Raw genomic sequence first — 19,849 nt, 5'->3', positions numbered from 1 at the left:
CAGGACTTCCTTTCCGTCTGCAGCTCCCGCCCATAAAGCTGTTCCCCAGCCCCAACCCCGGCCCTAGAGAGGGCCCCGACCTCCGCCACTCTCCGGCGGCTTTCACAGGCGCGCACTCCGACCCCGGGGGGTGAGGGGGGGCTTCCCCAGCCGCTCGGCTCCTGCTCAGCCCGGCCTCCTCCTCTCCCCAGCCACTTCCACCCCGGAGCGTGGAGAGTCCACCCAGCAAGGCCACCTCGGGAGCTGGAGGTCCGCCCCGCCGCCAGGCTCTCAAAGGATGGGGTGGTGCCTTGGGTGGGGTCGGCCGAAGGTGGGTGACGAGGGGAGCGGAGGCGAAGGGCGAGCGGGGTGCGGGGGGTGGGGCCCTCCCTGCTCAGTCTGGGTAGATGATGAAGCCGGAGAAGGTGCTGTACTTGTTGGTGTTACCGCCGTGCACCTTCCCGCCGTCCAGCTTGATGAAGACTTCGTCGCCCACATCCAGGTGCAGGATGACGCTGTTGCTGGCGTAGTCGTAGTTCTGGTCCGCGTCCTGAGCAATGGCGCTGGCCCGGACCTAGCGCGGGAGAACAGAACAAGCCCCTGAGCCCGGGCGGAGCTGCGGTGGCCAGAAGCGCTGGGCCTGTGAAGGCGGCACCAGGGGAGCGGGCTGCAGGGGCTAGGGAGGACAGGGGGAGGGCGGGAGAGCGCTGAGCTTCCCAGGCCCTGCCATTCCCTAGCTGTGCCACTCGCCAAGTTTCACGCCTTCTCTGGTCCTCAATTTGAACCAAAGGATGGGAGGTAATAATGGAGCCCACCTCATACGGTTGTTCGGATTAAATGAGTTACTACATATGCAGTCTTAGAACAGCCCTTTGCATCTAGAAAACGCTGTATAGGGTTTGCTATTATTATAATTTAAACCATAAATTAGCCTGTAGGATAATTTGTAAGATTTTGAACCCGCTCTGACCTCCTAAAGTTTCGTCCCCTTCCCTCAGTGATGGCGCACAGGTGTGTCTGTCGCACGCCAGCAAGGGCGGGGGCCACCGGAAGGTGCAATGATGCATTCTCGCCTCTGGGTGCCCTTTCCCCTTCTAGCGCCCACTGGCGCCACGACATGGGGGTCGCCTTCCACCCCAACAGGGAACCCCTTCCTCCCTCTGGCCTCGCTGCTGGTCGCCTTGGGCTGCCAGCCCCTTCCTCAGCCCCCCTCTTCCTGTCCCGCGGGGGCTGGTTATTAACTCATTAATTATTCATCATTATTCTAATCACTATTTACCATCCCCAGGGCCGCAGCGCCCGCGCCGAGGAATACAGAGTGGGAGCCGCGGGGCCCCGCCCCCTCCGAAACCGGCACACTCTAGATAGACACTCTCCCCCTCCTCCTGCTCACAGACACCCTGCATAGACCACACACACCTACTCAGTGCCACATGCAGATAGACACTGCTCTGTTATCACACCTTCGAACCCCGCACCCACAGACACACTCACATCACGCACACACACTCTCATTCCCTTACACACATACAGCTCTCACTCCCATACAGACACGCATACACTTTCTTTTTCCTTGGGTTCCTGGGCAGCCCTGCTGGGAGGAGACCCCAGTGCAGTGCCTACTAGTCCTGGAGCGGGAGGGTGCTGCAGCCATAGCAGGACCGGGGTTCGGACCTCCAGGACCAGCAGGCCTGACGCGCCACGGTCAACACCACCCCACGGCGCAGGGCATTCGGAGGTCACTGCTTAGCCCCAATCGTACCCCCTGCGGCTTGTGGGGCCCAGGCGCCTCCTCCAACCCCCACCCCTGCGGCCTCTCCTTCCCTCTCTGCGTGTCCCCGTGCTCCAGCTGAGTCCTTGGAGCTATTCTCCCAAGCCAAGGGGGCAGTGACTCCAACTCTGACCACAGGGACAGGGAGGAGCAGAACCTGGAGGCCAGAGGTTGCCAGGGAAGATGTGGGGCCTACAGAACCAGGCCGGGGTCCAAAGCTTCTGCTTTATCTGTCCTTTGACTCTTTCCCCCTCCAAATCCCTTTCATCATGCCGCCTGGCTGACACATGAACTGTCACACGATTTCCACCCCTGCCTACCGAGTCAGTATTAGCTCAGGGTAAGGCCAGCTCGAGAATCAGTCGCAGGCCCTGGGCGAGTGTTGTCTTTCTTTTTTACCTTTTACTCGAAAATTCAAGCTGAATGCCTCCACACGAGAACAGCTGCCGACTGCTCATTGCCAGAGACCTGGATTCCATTCTAATTCGAAGGAGCCAGACTCCAGGTAACTCACCCACTGTGAGGCTGGGAAACCCGAAAGCAAGACGGGCTGCCTCAGAAGAGAGGGTGGCCCAAGACAGGACGAGAAAAGATGCTAGCTGGCAGGGTGAGACACCAAAGAAGTTTTGGTGTAGGGCCGCCTGTAGTTGGAGTGTGAGGTTAGCAGCTGTAGAGACATTAAGCTTTGAGTCCTGAATTCTGAGTCTGACACCATTCCTAATGCTCAGTGAGACCCTGGGCAGGTCATCTCCTTTCTCTGGCCCCACTTCCTCTTCGGCTAAATGAAGCAATTTATAAGTTCTTGGCAGCCAGGCGTTTCTGGACTCAGTGACGCTGTTGGGAGAGGGGTTCGAATGCAGGCCTCGGGTGTAATGAGTGCTGGGAGATTTAGAAAGCTACCGGGTCGGCTCTGGGCCTGGGTGGGGGAGGGGCACCTCACCTGTCCATTCTTCATCAGGTCGGCCCACATGCTGGTGCCGTCACCGCCGCGCATGAGCACATGGTAAGCGAAGAAGTAGACACCTGGCATGGGGCAGGTGAACTTGCCGCTGGCCGCCTCGTAAGCGTTCCCCACATTGGTCACCACGTCGTCGAAGCGCAACACCTCGTAACCTTCGTGTGGCCGCCGCAGACCCGCGTAGAAGGCAATGCGAGGCACGTAGCCGGCAGGGGGCGCCACCCCGCCAGGGCCTGGGCCGGGAGGACCCGGAGGACCTGGCCTGCCCGGCTCTCCTGGGGGCCCTCTGGGACCTGGGGGTCCCGGGGGCCCTCGCAGACCTGCCTTCCCGCGCCGGCCCACCTCTCCCTTGGCGCCCGGAGGGAAGGGAGGCGCGGAGGCGGGCGCGCCGTCGGGTCCAGGGCCTCGCGGCCCGTGTGGGTCGCATACCATGCGGCAGCGACCCAGCATCTCATAGTGCGCCGGCCCGCGGGAGCTGTGCACCAGCAGAGGAATGGCCACCAGCAGCAGCAGCACCATGGCCACCCCGACGGCCGCGCCCGCCACCCGCTTGCGGCGGCTCAGCCGCGAAGCGGCCAGGGCCAGCAGATCCTCCTCACTCTTGGGGGCAATGGCGGCGGAGGCCCGGGGCTCTCCGAGAGCCCCGGAGGCGGCGGCCGGGCTCGGGCCTGGGTCGGGACCTCCCCGACGGCTGCGCCCGGCCCCCCCGCCCCTGCGGGCTCCCGCCTCAGAGGTGCCGTCCCCCCAACCTTCCGTCAAGGCGGAGGTCCCCCCCGTGGGTTGGACCAGGGGGCTCCCGACGGTTCAAAACCCGTGGTCCTCTATTATCCTCCTGTTCAGTCTAAGGTTCCCGGGCGCCTGAAATCAGCGGCTTCGCGGACGGCCGGTTTCTTACAGATCTTAGGATGCCTGCTCTCCGGACAGGATGGCGGCGCCTAGGTCCCCGGCTACCCAGACGGATCGCTCCCGGCCGGAACGGGGCACTACTCTCAGCGCTCTGGACGTCCCGGGCTCGGCGCTGCGGGTGGCGCCCACCGGACGCGACCTCCTCGTAGGTCTGCGCTCTGGCTCTTGGCGAGCACTGACCCACCTTTCTACCCCAGCAGCGGCCCCAGCCCCTGCTAGAGCCCTGGCCCCGCGTTTCTCTCCAGCTAGAGCTCTCCCTCTCTGCGTCCCTAACCTTCCTCCCCTCCCTCCCCGGGCGGCAGTGCGGGTGGTGTGAGCCGCTGCGCGGCGGGAGCCTCTATAAGCGGCCCGGGGCGGAGCGACCCCTGGCGCCCAGAGTGGGAAGCGCGGGGGCGGGGCAGGCAGAGGCCCCCACCAGCGTCCCCCCAGCTTCTCGGTTCCTGCCTGTTCTGAGCCGATTCTGCAGGGATTCACTGCTCGCACCCTATCCTTACTTTCACCCCACCCTGAGTTTGGTGTTCCCAGAGCCCGGAGGAAGACAGAAATAGATATGGGATAAAAAGGGTCGACATACACACACAGAAAGAAGACAGAGGTGGATTCCAGAGCTAAAAAAGCACCCCCCCCACCAAAAGAAAAGCCCACAAACAAGAAGGGCGATAAAAGATAGAAATTCGCCACCCCACGCCCCTCAGTGCCGTGACCCAATAACATATGGTAAAAGCTTCAAAGAGTACATGTTGGTCTGAGCTGGAAAAGGCAAATTTCCAGCCACCCCTACCCTCGACCCCCAATGTTGGGGGTGCGCAGAGCAGCGGAGAGGGTGAGGGAACCAGAGAGAAAGCAGATCAGTCTGGGGGAGTGAGCAGGAAACCGACAGGAAAGCAGAGAAGGAGCGACAGAGAAATCAAAGAGACAGAAAGCCAGATAGAGACGCAGAGACAGAGACAAAGCTTCGAAAAGAGACTTGACAGGCCCAGAGCGGGAGAGGGAGAGACAGAGACAGAGAGAGAGAGACAAGAGCCGAGACAGGTTGACAGATTGAGAGAGAAATGTAAATGGCGCGCTGCAGAGAGACACCCAGGTCCGTGTTCGGACTCCAATGTGACATATCAACTGTGGGGAAGATGCGGGGGCGGGGCGGTTCTTCCAACAAAGTGGTAAGCTCTGGGTCTGTGCATTGTGACAGTGTGCTGTCAAGTGTGGATGAGGCCATGGGACCCTGGCCATGTGTGCTTCTGTGTGAGTGGGATTGTGGATTGTGTGTTGTCTTTGTGTGTGTGTGTGTGTGTGCTGTCTGAAGGGAGGTTTTTGTATTTGGCTTCCTCTTAGCCCCTAAATGTGGGGCCCCATGAATGCCATCTCTCCTATCTTAGGACTGAAAAGTAGAGAATCTCCTGGGGAGAAAGAGTCAGAAAGCAGCTGTAGTCTCCCACTTGTCCTGCCTGCCCTGCCCAGCCCAGCACCACTCCTGCCCAAGTCCCAGACATTGTCCAGTTCCAGCATCTCTGCCTCTTTCCCCTTCCCAAAAATTTGTGGTTAGATGGCAACCCAAAGGAGTTGGATCCCACACAGTAAATGTTTGAGGGAGGGATTTGAAGTTGGTTATGCAAATTAACACAACTAAAATGCAGATTAAATGCTGGGCACCCTCCTGTGAGAGGTGACTGTTTCTGTCATTCTGAGTGACCACGAGGGGACACAAGCTTTGATAGATCCCCCTCTGTGAGGGGTCAGAGTTCAGGAAAAAAGCTAGTGGCTGAATCCTTCCTTAGGGTCTGGCACCTCTGGAGGAAATTTCTTGCTCACAAGGGACCCTAGGGCCAGAGGTTTGGAAAAGGGGCTCCAGGACTGGCAAAAGTGGGGATGTTTGGAGACCCTGGAGGTGGACAGCTGCAAAGGACCTCTTATTGACTAGGATAAGCCAGGACTGTAATACATAGGAATAAATTATGCAAAATGGAGGGCATGGGGCACACCAGGGCATGATTATTGGGTGGAAGGTGATTCCCCTCATCTTGTTTTCTGTACCCCTTTCCTGCACCTCCCAGCCCATAATGGTGCAGGAAGAAGAGGTTGCTGAGGCTCGGCTGGTGTGGAGGGAGGCCCCTACATGCTTGAAAGGGTTGGGAGAGAAAGGATTGGCAGTCAGTGGGGGAGGGGCCTCCTCCTCCAACCATAAATACAAATTTTATTCAAGGTCTTTGTCGCCATTTGTCTTCCTCGGGGGGCTGAGGGCCAAGTCGGCCCCGTGCATGTCTAATTCCAGAACTGCTCCCCCAGGCTGGATGATGGATGGATCAGAGAGGAGAGAGCAGGCCAGGGCTCAGGCTGGCCTACCCTGCCCGATCCTCAAGCCCCATCGTCCCCAGGTCCTGCCACCCTTCTCCTTCCTCCTCCCTCCTCCCCTGCCCTCCCTCCTCTGACCAGAGGCCCTCACTGCTCAGCCCCATTCCCCAACCCACTCTCCTACTCACCGAGGCCCTCTCTTTGAGCCCCTCACCTCAGCCCCTTGAAGGTCCCAGCCCTCTTCTCTCTGGAGTGTCCCTTCTCCTCCCGTCCCCAGCCCAGGCTGTGAGCTGCGGTGACCAGCAGGGCTGCAGGCGGCAGCGGGTCTGTGTGGTGGGGGGGAGCAGGCTTGGCTCACAGGGAGCTGAGGGGCCAGCTCCATGAATTTATTCATGTTCTGTTGCTCTTTCCCCACGCTCTGGAATGAAGCTGCCAGCTCACCAGGTCCTTATTGCTTCCCCTGCAGCTGTCACATTCGGCCGATGAGGGACCTGGGTAGGGTCAAGGCCAGCCAGTGCTCCTGGGGCTAGAAGCCAAGTGTCTGGGCTCAAGAGGAAATGCTGAGGCTCAGGCTGGGGTCCGGGATGATTTATCCAGAGCTCCCCAGGCAGCCAAACTGGGAGGCCCCAGGGAGGTGGTGTGGTTGGGAAGGGAAGTAGGCAGAGAAGGGTGTGCTGCAGGACGTGGCAAGGACAGTGGAGGTGGAGACGAGTTTGATGGGGGGAGGGGAGGGGAAGGGAGGCCTTTAAAGAGTCCTCTATACTCCCCTCTTTAAAAGCACAGCCCAGGGGCGCCCGGCTGGCTCAGTCAGACGAGCATGTGACTCTTGATCTTGGGGTTGTGAGTTCAAGCCCCACTTTGGGCATAAAGCTTACTTAAAAATAAATAAGTAAAATAAAAAGACAGCCCAATCTGAATCCTACCTTAACCTCCACCCTTGACTCTGCACTACCCCTGACCCTAATCCCAAATTATATACTTGACTCCTCTCCAATCCTAAAATGAATCCTAACTCCATAACCTGAGCCTAAGTGGAACACATCTCTTGTCTGTCTTGTCCTGGAACCCAGGGGTCTCCCAAGAATTTCCCCCAGAGCCTACAGCCAGGTGTGTGTCAGAGTTCTGAGGACCAGACTTTGGATTAGCATGTGATTAGCATATTATTTGCATGTGATATGTGCTTTCTACTCTGAGGAAGTTTTTGTGTTAAAATTTTATGAAGTCTAGTGGAAAGGTCCTGGCTCCTTGAAGGTTCTCTCTTTTTGTTCCTTCTCCCACACTCCTCGTCACTGACCCAGACCCCCTCAAGGGAAGAAGAGGAGTGAGGAGATGAGCAATAGAGGGCTCATGGGAGGAAAGATCCTAGCAGTGTGACCTGTCCCTGTCACTAGCAGGGGAACCTCCACAAGCCTCAGTTTCCTCATTTGTAAGAGGAGAGAGGCCAGCTGGCTGATGTCACATCACGATCTAAGAAAGCACTTTTGTTTGCTTGCACTCTCTCCTTCCTCACTTTTTGGGTAATTTATAGTATGGCCCCCACCCCCTCACACACACGCTGGCTTCCAGCGCCCACATGTAAGAGCACACAGAACTGGAAGCAGCCTGGGTTGCCTGGTACCAGACCCCTGGTATGAAGAGAAAGGAACTTTGCCCACCTGAGAGGACAGGGGATAACATGGAAAGGGAAATCATATAATTGAGTGTTTGCTGTATTTTAGGGCTTCTATATGCAAGTTCTTACTGCATCCTCACAGCACCCCTGAGAGGTGGATATATCGTCTCCATTTTTACAAATGAGGCAATGGCCCAGAAAGGAGAAATGGCTTGCCCTGTATCACCCTGTAAGTGGCAGGCCTAGAACTAGAGTTCTGATCTCAGTGCCCTGGAGAAGAGAGATGGAGATGGAGACAGTGGAAGGGGGAGAGAAGCCGGGCAGGAGTGAGGAGCGAGATTTGAACGGGTCTCGGAGGAGATCTATGTGAGTGAGGCCAACAGGGCAGGGCCTTGGCTCAGTGTCCCTCATCCCCCACCCCTGCGCTGTGGAGCCTGATACCCAACAGGTGCTCAATTGTTAGCTAACCGTCGGACGAAGTTAGCTGCGGAGAGGAGCCGTTCAAAAGGAGTGGGCAGAGAATAGGGATGGAGAAGGAAACGAAACCAATCGGAGGAAAATTGTTTTCAAGAGGCAAAAGGGAGAAAAGCTGGCCGGGGCAGGGGGGTGGGGCTGAGGGCCTCTCTCCTCCCACCACCGGTGGGAAAACAGTCTCGGCCCAAGGTCCCGCGCACATTTTGCCCCATTGCGCGGAGGGTCGGCAAGCCCTAGGGCTGCCACTCCTCCTGGCACCGCAGCTCCGTGCAGCCTGGGGTTCAAAGGGCCGCGCTAGCGCCCACTGGGCTGAGGACAGGCTCCTGGCTCCCACCGGGAGGGGGCAGAGACTGTTTCCAAGGTGTCTGTCAGGCAAGATCGCGCTGCTGACTTACTTCCGCAGCCCTTGACCCCTGGCCAGGTGCATCTCCTCGCCCTGGCCTCCCTCTCCGCCTCCTTTTGCTCCCCCCTGGCCCCCACCATCCGCCCGCTCCAGCCTCCAGTTAATGAAATGTGGCGAGCGGCCGCACAGACAGCTGTCAGACCCCTCATTTCTCCGCCGGGATATTGGATCCGCGCTGGGAGACCGACAGGTGAGCAGAGGAGGGGGTGTGCAGGGGGCCGAGGGAGGGGCGCCAGCTGGCGAGAGCCGGGAGCCCAGGAGGCAGCGCCAAGCTGGAAGCCTCGAGGGCAAGGCTAAGCGGGGTCGGCCCTAGGATGCTCTTTCTGCTCGCGGCTCTTTCCTCTTCTCCAACAAACAGGACACTTAACAAGACCCATATCCACTGCGCCCGGACCCGGGTCCATCCAGGACGCCTGGTCCTGCACCCTAGGCCGGCCTGGCTACAGCGTGAGCCGCGCGCAGCGGCTCTGAGTCGGCGGCCGCGGCCGGGTGCTTCCTCCCACCTCCTTCCATCCCTTCCTTCTTGCTCCCCCTCCTTTCCGCGCTCCCTCCCCGGCGGCCGCGGCCTTTATTAGGGATTCCGCGGCTGTCGGTCCCGCCATCCATCCTGTCCGCCGGCAATTAGGCGGCCAGACAAAGAGCAGCTTCGGATGGATGAGGGTCCCGGCGGATCGGAAATGTGAAGGGTCAGCGCTGCCGCCCGCGGCGCACCCCGCTCCCCCCTCCGCATAATCACCCGCCGCCCGTCACTCAGCCGGCCGCCGGGGGAGCTCCGGGGCCCTGGCTGGGGAGAGGGCGGGGGTGGGACTAGAGCCTAGGCGCCTAGGGCAAGGCGAGGGCGGACCTGCAACAGGGGCGCCTCCTGCGGGAGAACCGAGGGCTGCGGGAGGCCGGAGGCACCTGCAAGAGAGAGAGGGCAGGATATGGCCACGGGCGTGACCTGAAGGCGGACTGGGGGACCGCTGCCCTGGGGGCTTCCAGTGCGGAAGCAGGGATCTAGCTGCAGAAGAGAAGAGGGTGGTGGGCCAGGCGCCCCCTGCTGGGAGACTGGGGGACGAAGCCCTAGGGGCCTCCGGTCTGTACAAGTGAAACTGCGCCCAAGATGAGCTTTCCTAGGGAAACTAAGGGTCTGTAGCCTGGTGCGCCTCCTATCGGAATAGAGTGATACTGCGCTCCCATTGCCCATCTCTAAGGGAAATCCAACCCGTCCACATCAAAACCAGAAAAGCTCCAGGGCTGGGCGAACCCGCACGCAGCCGAGAGGAAGTTCAAGGAGTCCGGGTTTTACTGCGGATTCTTTGGCGCTAGCTCCCAGCTGACAAATCAACATCTCAATCTGACAATTAGTGGTCGAGGTGGGGGGAGAGGGGCTCTCGCCGCCTGGGCCGCTTACCCTCCCGGCGGGCGGCCGAGAGGTGGGCGGTGGCTGGCAGTGATGAACGACTCCGGGGGGGCCCGGGCCCCGGAGCGCGCATTCATTACTCGACTGACAGGCGGACGGCGGGCTAGGCGAGCAGCGAGTGGACGTGCCCGGAAAGAGGCCAGTGGCAGGAGGGAGAATAAGGGAGGTGTTTAATAGCCCCACCGACCGGTCAGCTCCCGATTCTTCGCCTCGACCCTGGTACTTGACTTCCTTGAGTTCGGCCTCTCAGCCGTTGGAGCTGGCTCTGGTTGTAGAATTTGGGGAGTGGGGGCGGGAACCTAAGCCCTCTCCTTGGGTTAGGCGATTTAAGGTCTAAGAAAGTGTGTAGACAGGCCTTAGGACTGGGCGCTTCAGCCTGACCTGGGAGGAATTGTGCATGTCTGCGCACACAGAGATGGTGTGTGTGACAGGGGTTGATTGATGCGTGTGAGTCACACGTGGAAGTCAGTGACAGTGTGGGTCAGTTTTAGGAATGTGTCGACCTGATTTTGTCGGTGGTGGTGTGTGTTGTGTGTGTCTAAGGATCAGCCGCAACCTCTTCTTTCGTGTCTGCGCTGCCCCCCCCCCCCACTCGCTGTCAGCTCGCTCCAGTTCTGTAGGAAATGGCAGTCTGCACAGTGACAGCTGAGGTATGCTGCTGGGAGTGGGGGGGATAGATGTTAACTGTGAGGATGCTGGTCTGGACAAGTGCTCCTTTCCATCACGTCCACCCCAGACATCACCCCTTCCCCAACGTTCCTGAAAGTAATGGATGCTTTTTCCAAAGCCTGGAGACCCAGTTGCTGAGTCCTGGGGAAGGAAGTGGTTACTAGAGTTTTCTAGAGTCCACACCCCTACGTATACACAATCTTCATCACATACAGGATGTGTTCTCCAACACATCTTAGTTCCCCAAGCTGGTGGTGGTCAGAGAAGAGGACGTGGATCTCAGTCAGGGGTCAGACCATCAGACCTCTTTGGAACCTGGGCTAGTGGCCCCTGGGACCCTTATCTTTTGGATCTCAGGTCCAGTTACTAGTTGAAACCTTGGGAGAATAAGGCTAATTCTAGTCTGATTCCTCTCTCTAATAACTCTTTCTTCACCTGGCTTTGTCCTCCCCCACTCTCAAACACACCAAAAGGTTAAGCCTGACTTCTTTCCCAGTCCTGAATCTCCTGGGTCTATAGGGCAGAGTTGGGGGGTGATTCTGGGTCTCTGGTCTCCCGTTTTGTTCAGTGTGTCTTTCAGCCACCTTCCCTTTGCCTTGCTCTTCCTCATAGCTAGGGTATCTCTTGGAGCCTCTATATCTTTCTCTCTGTACCTCTTCTTGTGCCCATGTTTAGGGATCTCCTCCAAATTTGTCTCCCTACATTTTGGGGGATGTCTTTGTTCCTCTGTGGCTTCTCCGTTTGGGAATATGCCAATGCAACGGTGAGGCCCATGGGAATGGGAAAGGAAGCGAGGCTTCCTTCCTGCCCGCATCTAGAGGCGACTGCAACCCAAGGATGGCCACGACCCGGTCGCTTCTCATTCAGGGCACAAGCACCTGGTCGATGCCCCGCTGTCCGCCCCCACCCCCGCAGCCGCCCTCCTCCATCTCCCACCTCCACCACCCCCCCCGCCCCTCCGCCCGCCTGGAAAAGGCAAATTTGACATTTTTAAATCCCGAGCCTTAGAGGGATCGATGCGGCCCGGGGGCCCCGCCCGGGGTCGATATTCCTGATTGGGAAGCGGCCGCTGCGCCGAGCCCGCGTGTAAATCACCCGGACTGGGGGAGGGGGCACGGGAGCCAACCGGGTCCCAGGCGCGCGGAGCCCGGCGGGCTCCCGGCCCGGCCGACCCTAGGGCAATGGAATGAGGAGACCGACAGGCCTCAGAGACGGGGAGACAGGCCCGCGCAGGGGTTCTCCCCCCTCCCCGGCGCAGCTCTGCCAACTCTGCGGGCCGGCTCCGGTCTCGCTTCAGCGGCCGCCACCCTCCGTTGCCCCTGGAGCCGCCGGGGAGGCCGGTGTCGGAGCCAGCCATGCGGCGGCTCCTCTCAGGCCGCTCCCGCGGGGCCTGGGCTTCGGCGGCGGCTGTCACGAAGCCGACAGGCCGGGCGGGCCGGCAGGGGCGGGTGGCGGGGGAGAGGTGCGGGGGGAGGAAGGCTGGCGCGGCTCTGGCTCACAGTGGGCGCGCAACAGATGTTTGCGCAATTGAGGGACAAGGTGGCCTGGGGGCACCGAGCGGCTGGAGGGCGCGGGCGGGGCAAGGGGTGGCCTAGACCTGTGGGGGGTGGGAGTCTGGCCATCCAGCGGGAGTGAGCAGGCATCCGAGGGGCGCTCTGGGGACGGCTGAGCTGGGATAGACCCCCTCCCGCTGTGGCCGGGGTATCAAGAACAAAAGAGAATGGGCGAGCGGGGAAGTTTGGGCCCCACATACAACTGCCGCGGCGGCCCCTGCCCTCCAATCCTCACAGTCCTCTGTTGGGGAAACCGAGGCAGCCGAGGCTGAGAAGGGCCAGGAAGGTTAAAAAAGCGGGACCTGCCGCGAGGCTGGGGCACCGACCAGAGTTCCCGCGTGGGTCGCTGGATTCACCTGCCCGCCCCGGTCCGCTTGTGGGTAGATACTCCGCCACCGCGGTTCAGACCCTCCCCTCCCGCTTCAGCTTGTCAGATCCCCCCACTTCCCACCCGCGCCAGTTTATAGAACAACAATTTGGGGAAAACAATCCGGGCCGAGTGACGGCCCCGTAATTGTGACAAAGTGAGTGCGGGCGGCTGGAGAGAGCGCTAGGGCGGGAGCGCGGCGGGGCGAGGCGGAGGCAGGGGCGCCTCCTGCCCGCCCCGCCGCCCTCTCGTTCTCATTCCGGTCACCTCCCATCCCTCTCCTTGACTCTTCTCCAATTCTTCTTCTCCCGGCCCCTCGCGCCTCCCTTCGCTTGTTCCTCCATCAGTCTTCCCTTTCCTCTCGGTAACTGCTTTTCTCCCGCCCCCACCCCGACAGCCCCTCCCCCGGTGCGCTTTTTCTTCCCTCATTTCTCCCTCTCTCCTCCGCCCTCCACTCATTTCTCCATCTTTTCCGCGCACTCCTGTCGCCCTTGGGCCCCTGGCTCCCACCGCACAATCCGCTTCTCTCCCCCCCCAGCCCTCGCTTCCAGGGATCGAACCCTGAGCCCGGTCCCCGACCACCACTCTCTGGGAGGCCAGCGCCGCCCAGCAGCCCTGGGTTCCTCGGGCCTCGGAGCTGGCGGCGCGCGGCGGCCCAGGGGCCAGGCGGCCTACCAGTTCCCTCCCCGTCCCGCCGCTGCCTCCCCCACCCCGCTTCCAGCGCGGGGAGCGAGTTTGTTTGTCCAGCGGCGGCCGCCGCCGCCGGAGCTGTTTGCCGAGCTTAGCGCGCCGCCTGGCAGAGCGGGCCCAATTAAGTCTCATTCATTATTCAGCGCCCTGTCCGCCCCCGCCCCCCAGCTGGCGGCTCCAGCGTCGCTTTGGGGCCCCTCCCAGCGCTGGCCCCTCCGTGAGCCCTCAGGCGCCTTAGGCGAGCCGCGTTCCCTCCCCGGGCCGGGATAAGGGCTGAGGGGCTGGCGCTGTGGAGGAACAGAAGCACTCTGTCCGCGACGCGGAAGAGACGGGCGTGTTGGCCACCAGGCCCACCGCACCCCCAAGTCAAGGCTGGGGGACCTTGGAGATCCAAGCCTTTCCTCTACAGAGGGGGAAACAGGCCCCAGAAGCGGCGTGACTTAGCCAAGGTCACGTAGCAGAACGAGGATTGGAGCCCAGGGCACTGAAGCGAAGGCATCTTGCATCCCAGCTCCTTCCCAGCATCGAGGTGGGAGGAAGGCCGACTGCTCTGGTGCTGCGGCCTCGCTCTCGCTCCCGCTCTGCTCTCCCGATGGGACGCCCCTCACCCCATATCCCTTTTTGCTACTGATTCTGCCTCTTGCCCGTAGACCTCAGGATACAGCGAACTTGGGCTCCGGCTAGATCTGGAGGCCCCTCAGGTCTCAGGCTCAGGTCTCGATGTAATCCCCCTGACTGGCAGGCCTGGAGGTGGGGCAGATGAGGCAAACTCGGGGGCTGGAGGTCCTCTCTGAGGCCTCTGCATGGGTGAGTCAGCCTTAGAAGAATTGGAAATGGAGCCATCCATGGCAGTCTTGAAAGACAACGGAGTAGGAAGAGAGCGCACCCTGAGGTGAGGGACAAGTCACCCTCTCGTCTGTAGGGGTGGAAAGGGGCGACCAAAGGCCTATTTCTGCGTTTGTAGGGAACCGCTCTGGGCTGCTCTGCCCCGGCAACTGGACAAGGTGAGTCTGGAGACCCGCCCGGCCACGCCCTTCCGTAAGCGGCAGCGCCACCTGGTGGCGGCGGTGTCGCGGTGCAGGCAAGCTGGGCCCGGAGTGGGGCGCTGCGCCTTCCCCTGTGAGCCCGGGGAGGCTGGATGCGCCCTGAAAGCTTTACACCGAGTTTTACCGAAAGGGCGGGCGAGAGGAGCCCGAGGCTGAAAGGTGATCCCGAAGACGCCGGGGAGGGGCGGGGGGTGCTTAGGGAGGGGCCTGATCGGGACGGCCCCACTTCCGTGACACAGCAAACACAGAAAGACAAAGTCCATTTGGATGCAAGTGGGAGCGGAGTGAGAGGGGCCATTTTGACTTTCTAGTCAAAGGAAATGACTCGTCTGACAGGGTCTGGGAGCCGGAGTACCCAGGTACGGCCGCCCACCCTGGGACTAGCAGGTAACTGGCTGGTGCTCTTGAGGCCCACTCTATGTAGCGGGGAGACACTGGCAGGCACACGTTGGCATCTGGTTTGGTGTTCTGGGTGTTCATCAGGCCTCTTTGTAGAGACTCCAAGTCCGCCTTTGCGGGGTGCCAGGGTCTAGGTCAAAATGTTAGTTTTCCAGAGCTGTTCAAGTGGAAGGACCTCAGGACCCTCTTTCAAGTGTGACTTGTGGGAAGATTGCATGGTTTGGAGAGATGGGAAGGCTGGAGAGGGGCTGAAACCTTGGCCATGTGTCTGAGGGCAGCCATAGGGTGAACTTGAGGAGCGTTGGGAGGGGCAGGGGACTTTCAAAATGTGTAGAAACTTTAGAAGGGCATTCTATTCACTCCTGTTCACTCCACTCCCCCCATAAGTCATTCCAGGAATCAGTGGTCTGAAACTTAAGCTGCTGCTTTTCTGTCCGTGTGCTGAGTTCTACATCAACTGAAAGTATTTAAAAACATTTTTCTCTCCTAAATTTGGAGTGGCTATGCTTGTAAAAAAACAGAAATGAGGTGCCAGATCAAAGGGTATGGGAGAATCTGCATTTCAGGGACACTCAGGAAGATCTGCACTTGATTATTGTTGGAAGGAGAAATGGTTTGCTGGGTTGGGACCTGGATATAGTCTTACCACTGCTTTTTTCCATCTCTTAGGGTCTAAGGATAACTCTGGGACCATAACAGACATGATTCTCACAGATGACCCCAGATTTCTGCATTCTGGGCAATGTCAGGTGCCACTGAACTTGATCTGACACCCTTTCCCTAGAGGATGGCCAAGGGGCTCTTGGTGACCTATGCCCTCTGGGCTGTAGGGGGCCCTGCTGGGCTCCACCACCTATACCTTGGGCGGGACAGTCATGCACTGCTCTGGATGCTTACCCTGGGAGGGGGTGGGCTCGGCTGGCTCTGGGAATTCTGGAAGCTCCCAAGCTTTGTAGCTCAGGCCAACAGAACCGAGCGGCAGAGGCAGAGCTCCGGAGGGAGGACACCCCCTCTGAGTCTTATTCGCTTTGTCGCCCAGATGATAGTGGGCATCTATTTTGGCCTGGTGGCTCTCATTAGCCTTTCTTTCATGGCCAACTTCTATATTGTGGGCCTCCCACTGGCAGTTGGCTTAGGGGTCTTGCTGGTGGCTGCTGTTGGCAACCAGACCTCAGACTTTAAGAATACTCTGGGGGCAGCATTTCTTACTTCCCCTCTCTTCTACGGCCGCCCCATAGCCATCCTGCCCATTAGCTTGGCTGCCAGCATTACAGCCCAGAAGCATCGCCGCTATAAAGCTTCAGTTGGGTCAGAGACGCTTAGTGTTCGGCTCTATCGTCTGGGCTTGGCTTACCTGGCTTTCACAGGCCCACTAGCCTACAGCGCCTTTTGCAACACAGCAGCCATCCTCAGCTATGTGGCAGAAACCCTTGGCTCCTTCCTGAGTTGGTTCAGCTTCTTCCCCCTCCTTGGCCCCCTCACGGAGTCTGTCCTCCTTCTGCCTTACCGGGTCTGGAGGCTGCTGGTGGGGGATCCTGGCTTCAGCAGCGGCTACTTCCAGGAGTGGGAGAAGCTCTATGAGTTTGTTAGCAGTTTTCAGGAAGAGAAGCGTCAGCTGGCTTACCAGGTAAGGCTTTGTTCTCTCTCATTCCTGGCTGGGACAGCTCTGGGAGTTAAGCTAAGCTTTACTGGAAATGATGCCCCCTTCCGTGGAAGTACTGTTTTCATGTCTGCTGGGCTGGGCCCTAGAAGAGTGTCCTGATTTCTTTGGGCTTCTGTGTGCAATGGGTGAAGGTACAGAGGCTCTAATAGTGAGTGGGAAAAGGATACATATATGTTGTTTACTTTTTATTGAGATACATATAAAGTGTATAAGTTTTATGTATACATCTATGTAACGACCACTCAAATCAAAGTATAGGATATATCCAGCACTAAGAAGGTTCCCTTGCATCCCTCTATTCTGACTTCTGTTACCATAGATTAGTTTTGCCCATTCTTGAACTTCAGATAAATGGAATCATTCAGTATGTACTCTTTTATGTCTGACTTCTTTCTTTTAAAATTTAATTTATTTATATTTTATTTATATTTTATATTTTATTTATGTTTATTTTTTAAAGGTAGTCTCCATTCCTCAGGGCGCCTGGGTGCTCAGTCGTTGGGCGTCTGCCTTCGGCTCAGGTCATGATCTCAGGGTCCTGGGATCGAGCCCCAGGTTGGGCTCCCTGCTTGACAGGAAGCCTGCTTCTCCCTCTCCCACTCCCCCTGCTTGTGTTCCCTCTCTCACTGTGCTTCTCTCTGTCAAATAAATAAATAAAATCTTTCAAAAAAAAAAAAAAGTAGTCTCCATTCCTAACATGGGACTTGAACTCACAACCCTGAGATCAAGAGTCACATGCTCTACCGACTGAGCCAGCTAGACACCCCATGTCCGACTTCTTTCTTTATATTTATTTATTTAATTTTTTAAAAAGATTTTATTTATTTATTTGACAGAGAGAGATGCAGCGAGAGAGGGAATACAAGCAGGGGGAGTGGGAGAGGGAGAAGCAGGCCTCCTGCCGAGCAGGGAGCCCAATACGGGGCTCGATCCCAGGACCCAGGGATCGTGACCTGAGCCGAAGGCAGATGCTTAATGACTGAGCCACCCAGGCACCCCGTCCGACTTCTTTCATTCAACATTATGTTTGTGAGATTTATTCATACTGTTGCATGCAGTATGAATAAATACTGTTACAATTATAAATTGTTTCCATTGTTGTATAGTATCCCATTGTATGAATATACTACACATTATCTATCCACTCTACTGTTAATGAACATTTGGGTTAGTTCCAGTTTGGGACCATTCTGATCAAGTTGCTGTGAACATTCTTGTACATGTCTTTGGTGGATAATATGCACTTATTTCTCTTGCAAGGAAGAGATCTTGTCAGGGATGTGAAGTCCCAGGTTAGAAAATGGGCAGCTGTGATTCAAGACAAATCTTCGTTCTTGCCATGAGATCCAGGCTAGCCCATGTTTCCAAAGGCTGGATTCTAATCTGAGGCTCTTGGTCTTTCTCTCAGACAAGTAGAAGCCAACTCCAGGGATAGCACAGCCTCCTTTAGCAAGCAAGCAGGAGAGGCCCAGGTGCTCTGAAATTTACAGAATTCTAATTTGTCAGTTTCTGTTTCCCTAAGGTTTTGAGTCTCTCAGAGGGGGCAACAAATGAAGAAATACATCAAAGATACCAGCAGCTAGTGAAGATCTGGCACCCTGACCACAACCGGCACCAAACCGAGGAGGCTCAGAGGCATTTCCTGGAGATTCAGGCTGCATATGAAGTCCTGAGTCAGCCCAGAAAGCCCAGGGGATCCTGGATGTGAGAAGAAATTTCCCCTTGGGGATGGACTCTTTCTGGCAGAACCAAGCAGCTTGTCTTAGCCCAGCTTTGCCCACTTGGGTCATCCCAATAGCGTTAAAGAAACTTGACTGTTTGCAGTGGGGATGAGAACAACTTAAAGGGGTAAGAAAGCTTTTGTGGTAGAAGAATGTATTTATGTTGCAAATTTCTGAATTCTCATTATTGTATTCCTGACAATTTCTTCTTAAAATCAGATAGTGAAATGAAAGGCATATTATAAAACCAATAAAATATCCTTTAGAGAATATACTACCATGCCCTACCCTGTTACGTTGATGAGTGATGGAGGAAGGTTGTTTATCAATTTCATTTCACTCCTTTCCTTTCTTTCCCTTTCCTTTCCTTCCCTTCCCTTCCTCTTTCTTTCTTTCTTTCTTTTTCTTTCTTTCTTTCTTTCTTTCTTTCTTTCTTTCTTTCTTTCTTTCTTTCTTTCTTTCTTTCTTTCTTTCTTTCTGTGTGCAAAGCACTGAGTTAGGAGATTGAAGGAAAAATATGAAGGTTCTACTATTTCACAATCTGTCCTGTGACAGTAGGGATAAGAGAGGGGTTAAATTTTAAAATTTCAGAAAAATATCTTGATTCTGTTTATAGGAGAGCTTTACTAGGAGCTACACTTTTCCCAAGAAGGAACAAGCTGCTGTGGGGGGGGGGTAGTACCCCCATCACAAACTCTTCTGCTTGATGAAGTATTGTAGAGAGCCCTCAGATTTTACATGGGTGGTTGGACTGGCTGAATTCTCAGGTGTCCCCAAAACTTGGGGTATGACTCTGAACTACATACTCTGCTGCCTAGGAGCTTACAGGCTGGTGGGGGATATAACATACACAGATATCAAAGTTCACCTCCTTCAGTGTTTTGAACTAAGTGTCATAAGAAGTATAGAGTGCGGGGTACCTGGGTGGCTCAGACGTTGGGCTTCTGCCTTTGGCTCAGGTCATGGTCCCAGGGTCCTGGGATCCAGCCCTGCATCTGGCTCCCTGCTGGCTGGGAAGCCTGCTTCTCCCTCAAGCCACTCCCCCTGCTTGTATTCCCTCTCTCTGTCAAATAAATAAATAAAATCTTAAAAAAAAAAAAAAGAAGTATAGAGTGTGCTGGAACATTGGCGAAGGGACAGATGACATTGTTTTATGGGGACTCATGGGAAAATTCATGATTTTATATCTCATGTGCCTTTATGAGAACTTTGGGGAAACTCTAGGGAACCAGCAGCTTGAGCATCTCAACAGGGTCTTATTTAGTTCCTATGTAACCAGCCAAGTGCGGAAGAAACAGCCTAGGATACACAGGGACACTGGAGAACAGAAACATGATGTTAAAATTATATACCTTTACTCTAGCTTTCTTGCTCTTCTTTTGTGTTTGTGTACATCCCTCAAGCTTTTTTTTTTCTTCTTTTTTTTTTCCTGGAAATTAACTCTGAGTGGTATATATATATTTTTAAAAAGCAGAATTATTTTGGCTAGTATTCCTTGCAGATTAAAACAAAATATGGTCTTATCAATGGAGAAGAACGAAATTTGTAGATTTTTTTCTTTGTATTCATGTATTAAAAAAATAAAAAAATTTTTGCCAATGAATTTATATACCATGATTTTAAGACCAAATTAGCTTTTACGTCTTTTTAAAGTTGCCAAAAATTGATATACGCTTCTTCTGAAAAACACAATTTGTCAGATTATCACATGGAATTTTAATGAGGCATTTTCATAGGCTATTGATTAGTAACTTATTAACATGATATGTACTATTTCTGCAAAATGTAAATATATTAAAAATAGTCTATAAGGAAAAAGAGACAAAAGAATGATTAAGGGCTTTACTTGATTTGGAAAATTATTGTACTGTTTTCAAATTTTGTTATGAGCTTTTGATACAAAAATATAGCTATATGTTAATTTATTCAAATAGGAACTATCGATGA

General features: G+C 56.0%; 2 protein-coding genes across 2 annotated transcripts; one reads left to right on the top strand and one right to left on the bottom strand.

Annotated features, from left to right (window-relative positions):
* Positions 1 to 109: 109 nt before the first annotated feature.
* On the bottom strand, positions 110 to 3,227 carry C1QL4 (complement C1q like 4). The gene is made up of 2 exons (XM_021704904.1): positions 2,691 to 3,227; positions 110 to 553 (listed from the first exon to the last, which is right to left on the bottom strand). Exons 1-2 carry the CDS (start codon positions 3,225 to 3,227, stop codon positions 374 to 376), a joined length of 717 nt encoding a protein of 238 aa, XP_021560579.1. The 3' UTR covers positions 110 to 373.
* An 11,165-nt stretch (positions 3,228 to 14,392) lies between these two features.
* On the top strand, positions 14,393 to 18,308 carry DNAJC22 (DnaJ heat shock protein family (Hsp40) member C22). Its single transcript, XM_021704903.1, has 3 exons — positions 14,393 to 14,478; positions 15,188 to 16,145; positions 17,704 to 18,308. Exons 2-3 carry the CDS (start codon positions 15,306 to 15,308, stop codon positions 17,887 to 17,889), a joined length of 1,026 nt encoding a protein of 341 aa, XP_021560578.1. The 5' UTR covers positions 14,393 to 14,478; positions 15,188 to 15,305; the 3' UTR covers positions 17,890 to 18,308.
* The last annotated feature ends 1,541 nt before the right edge of the window (positions 18,309 to 19,849 follow it).

The sequence above is a fragment of the Neomonachus schauinslandi genome, chromosome 5 (assembly GCF_002201575.2).
Source record: "Neomonachus schauinslandi chromosome 5, ASM220157v2, whole genome shotgun sequence".
Lineage (NCBI taxonomy): Eukaryota > Metazoa > Chordata > Mammalia > Carnivora > Phocidae > Neomonachus > Neomonachus schauinslandi.
The sequence above is the reverse complement of the archived record's forward strand: the minus strand, read 5'-3'. Positions and strand labels throughout refer to the sequence as shown.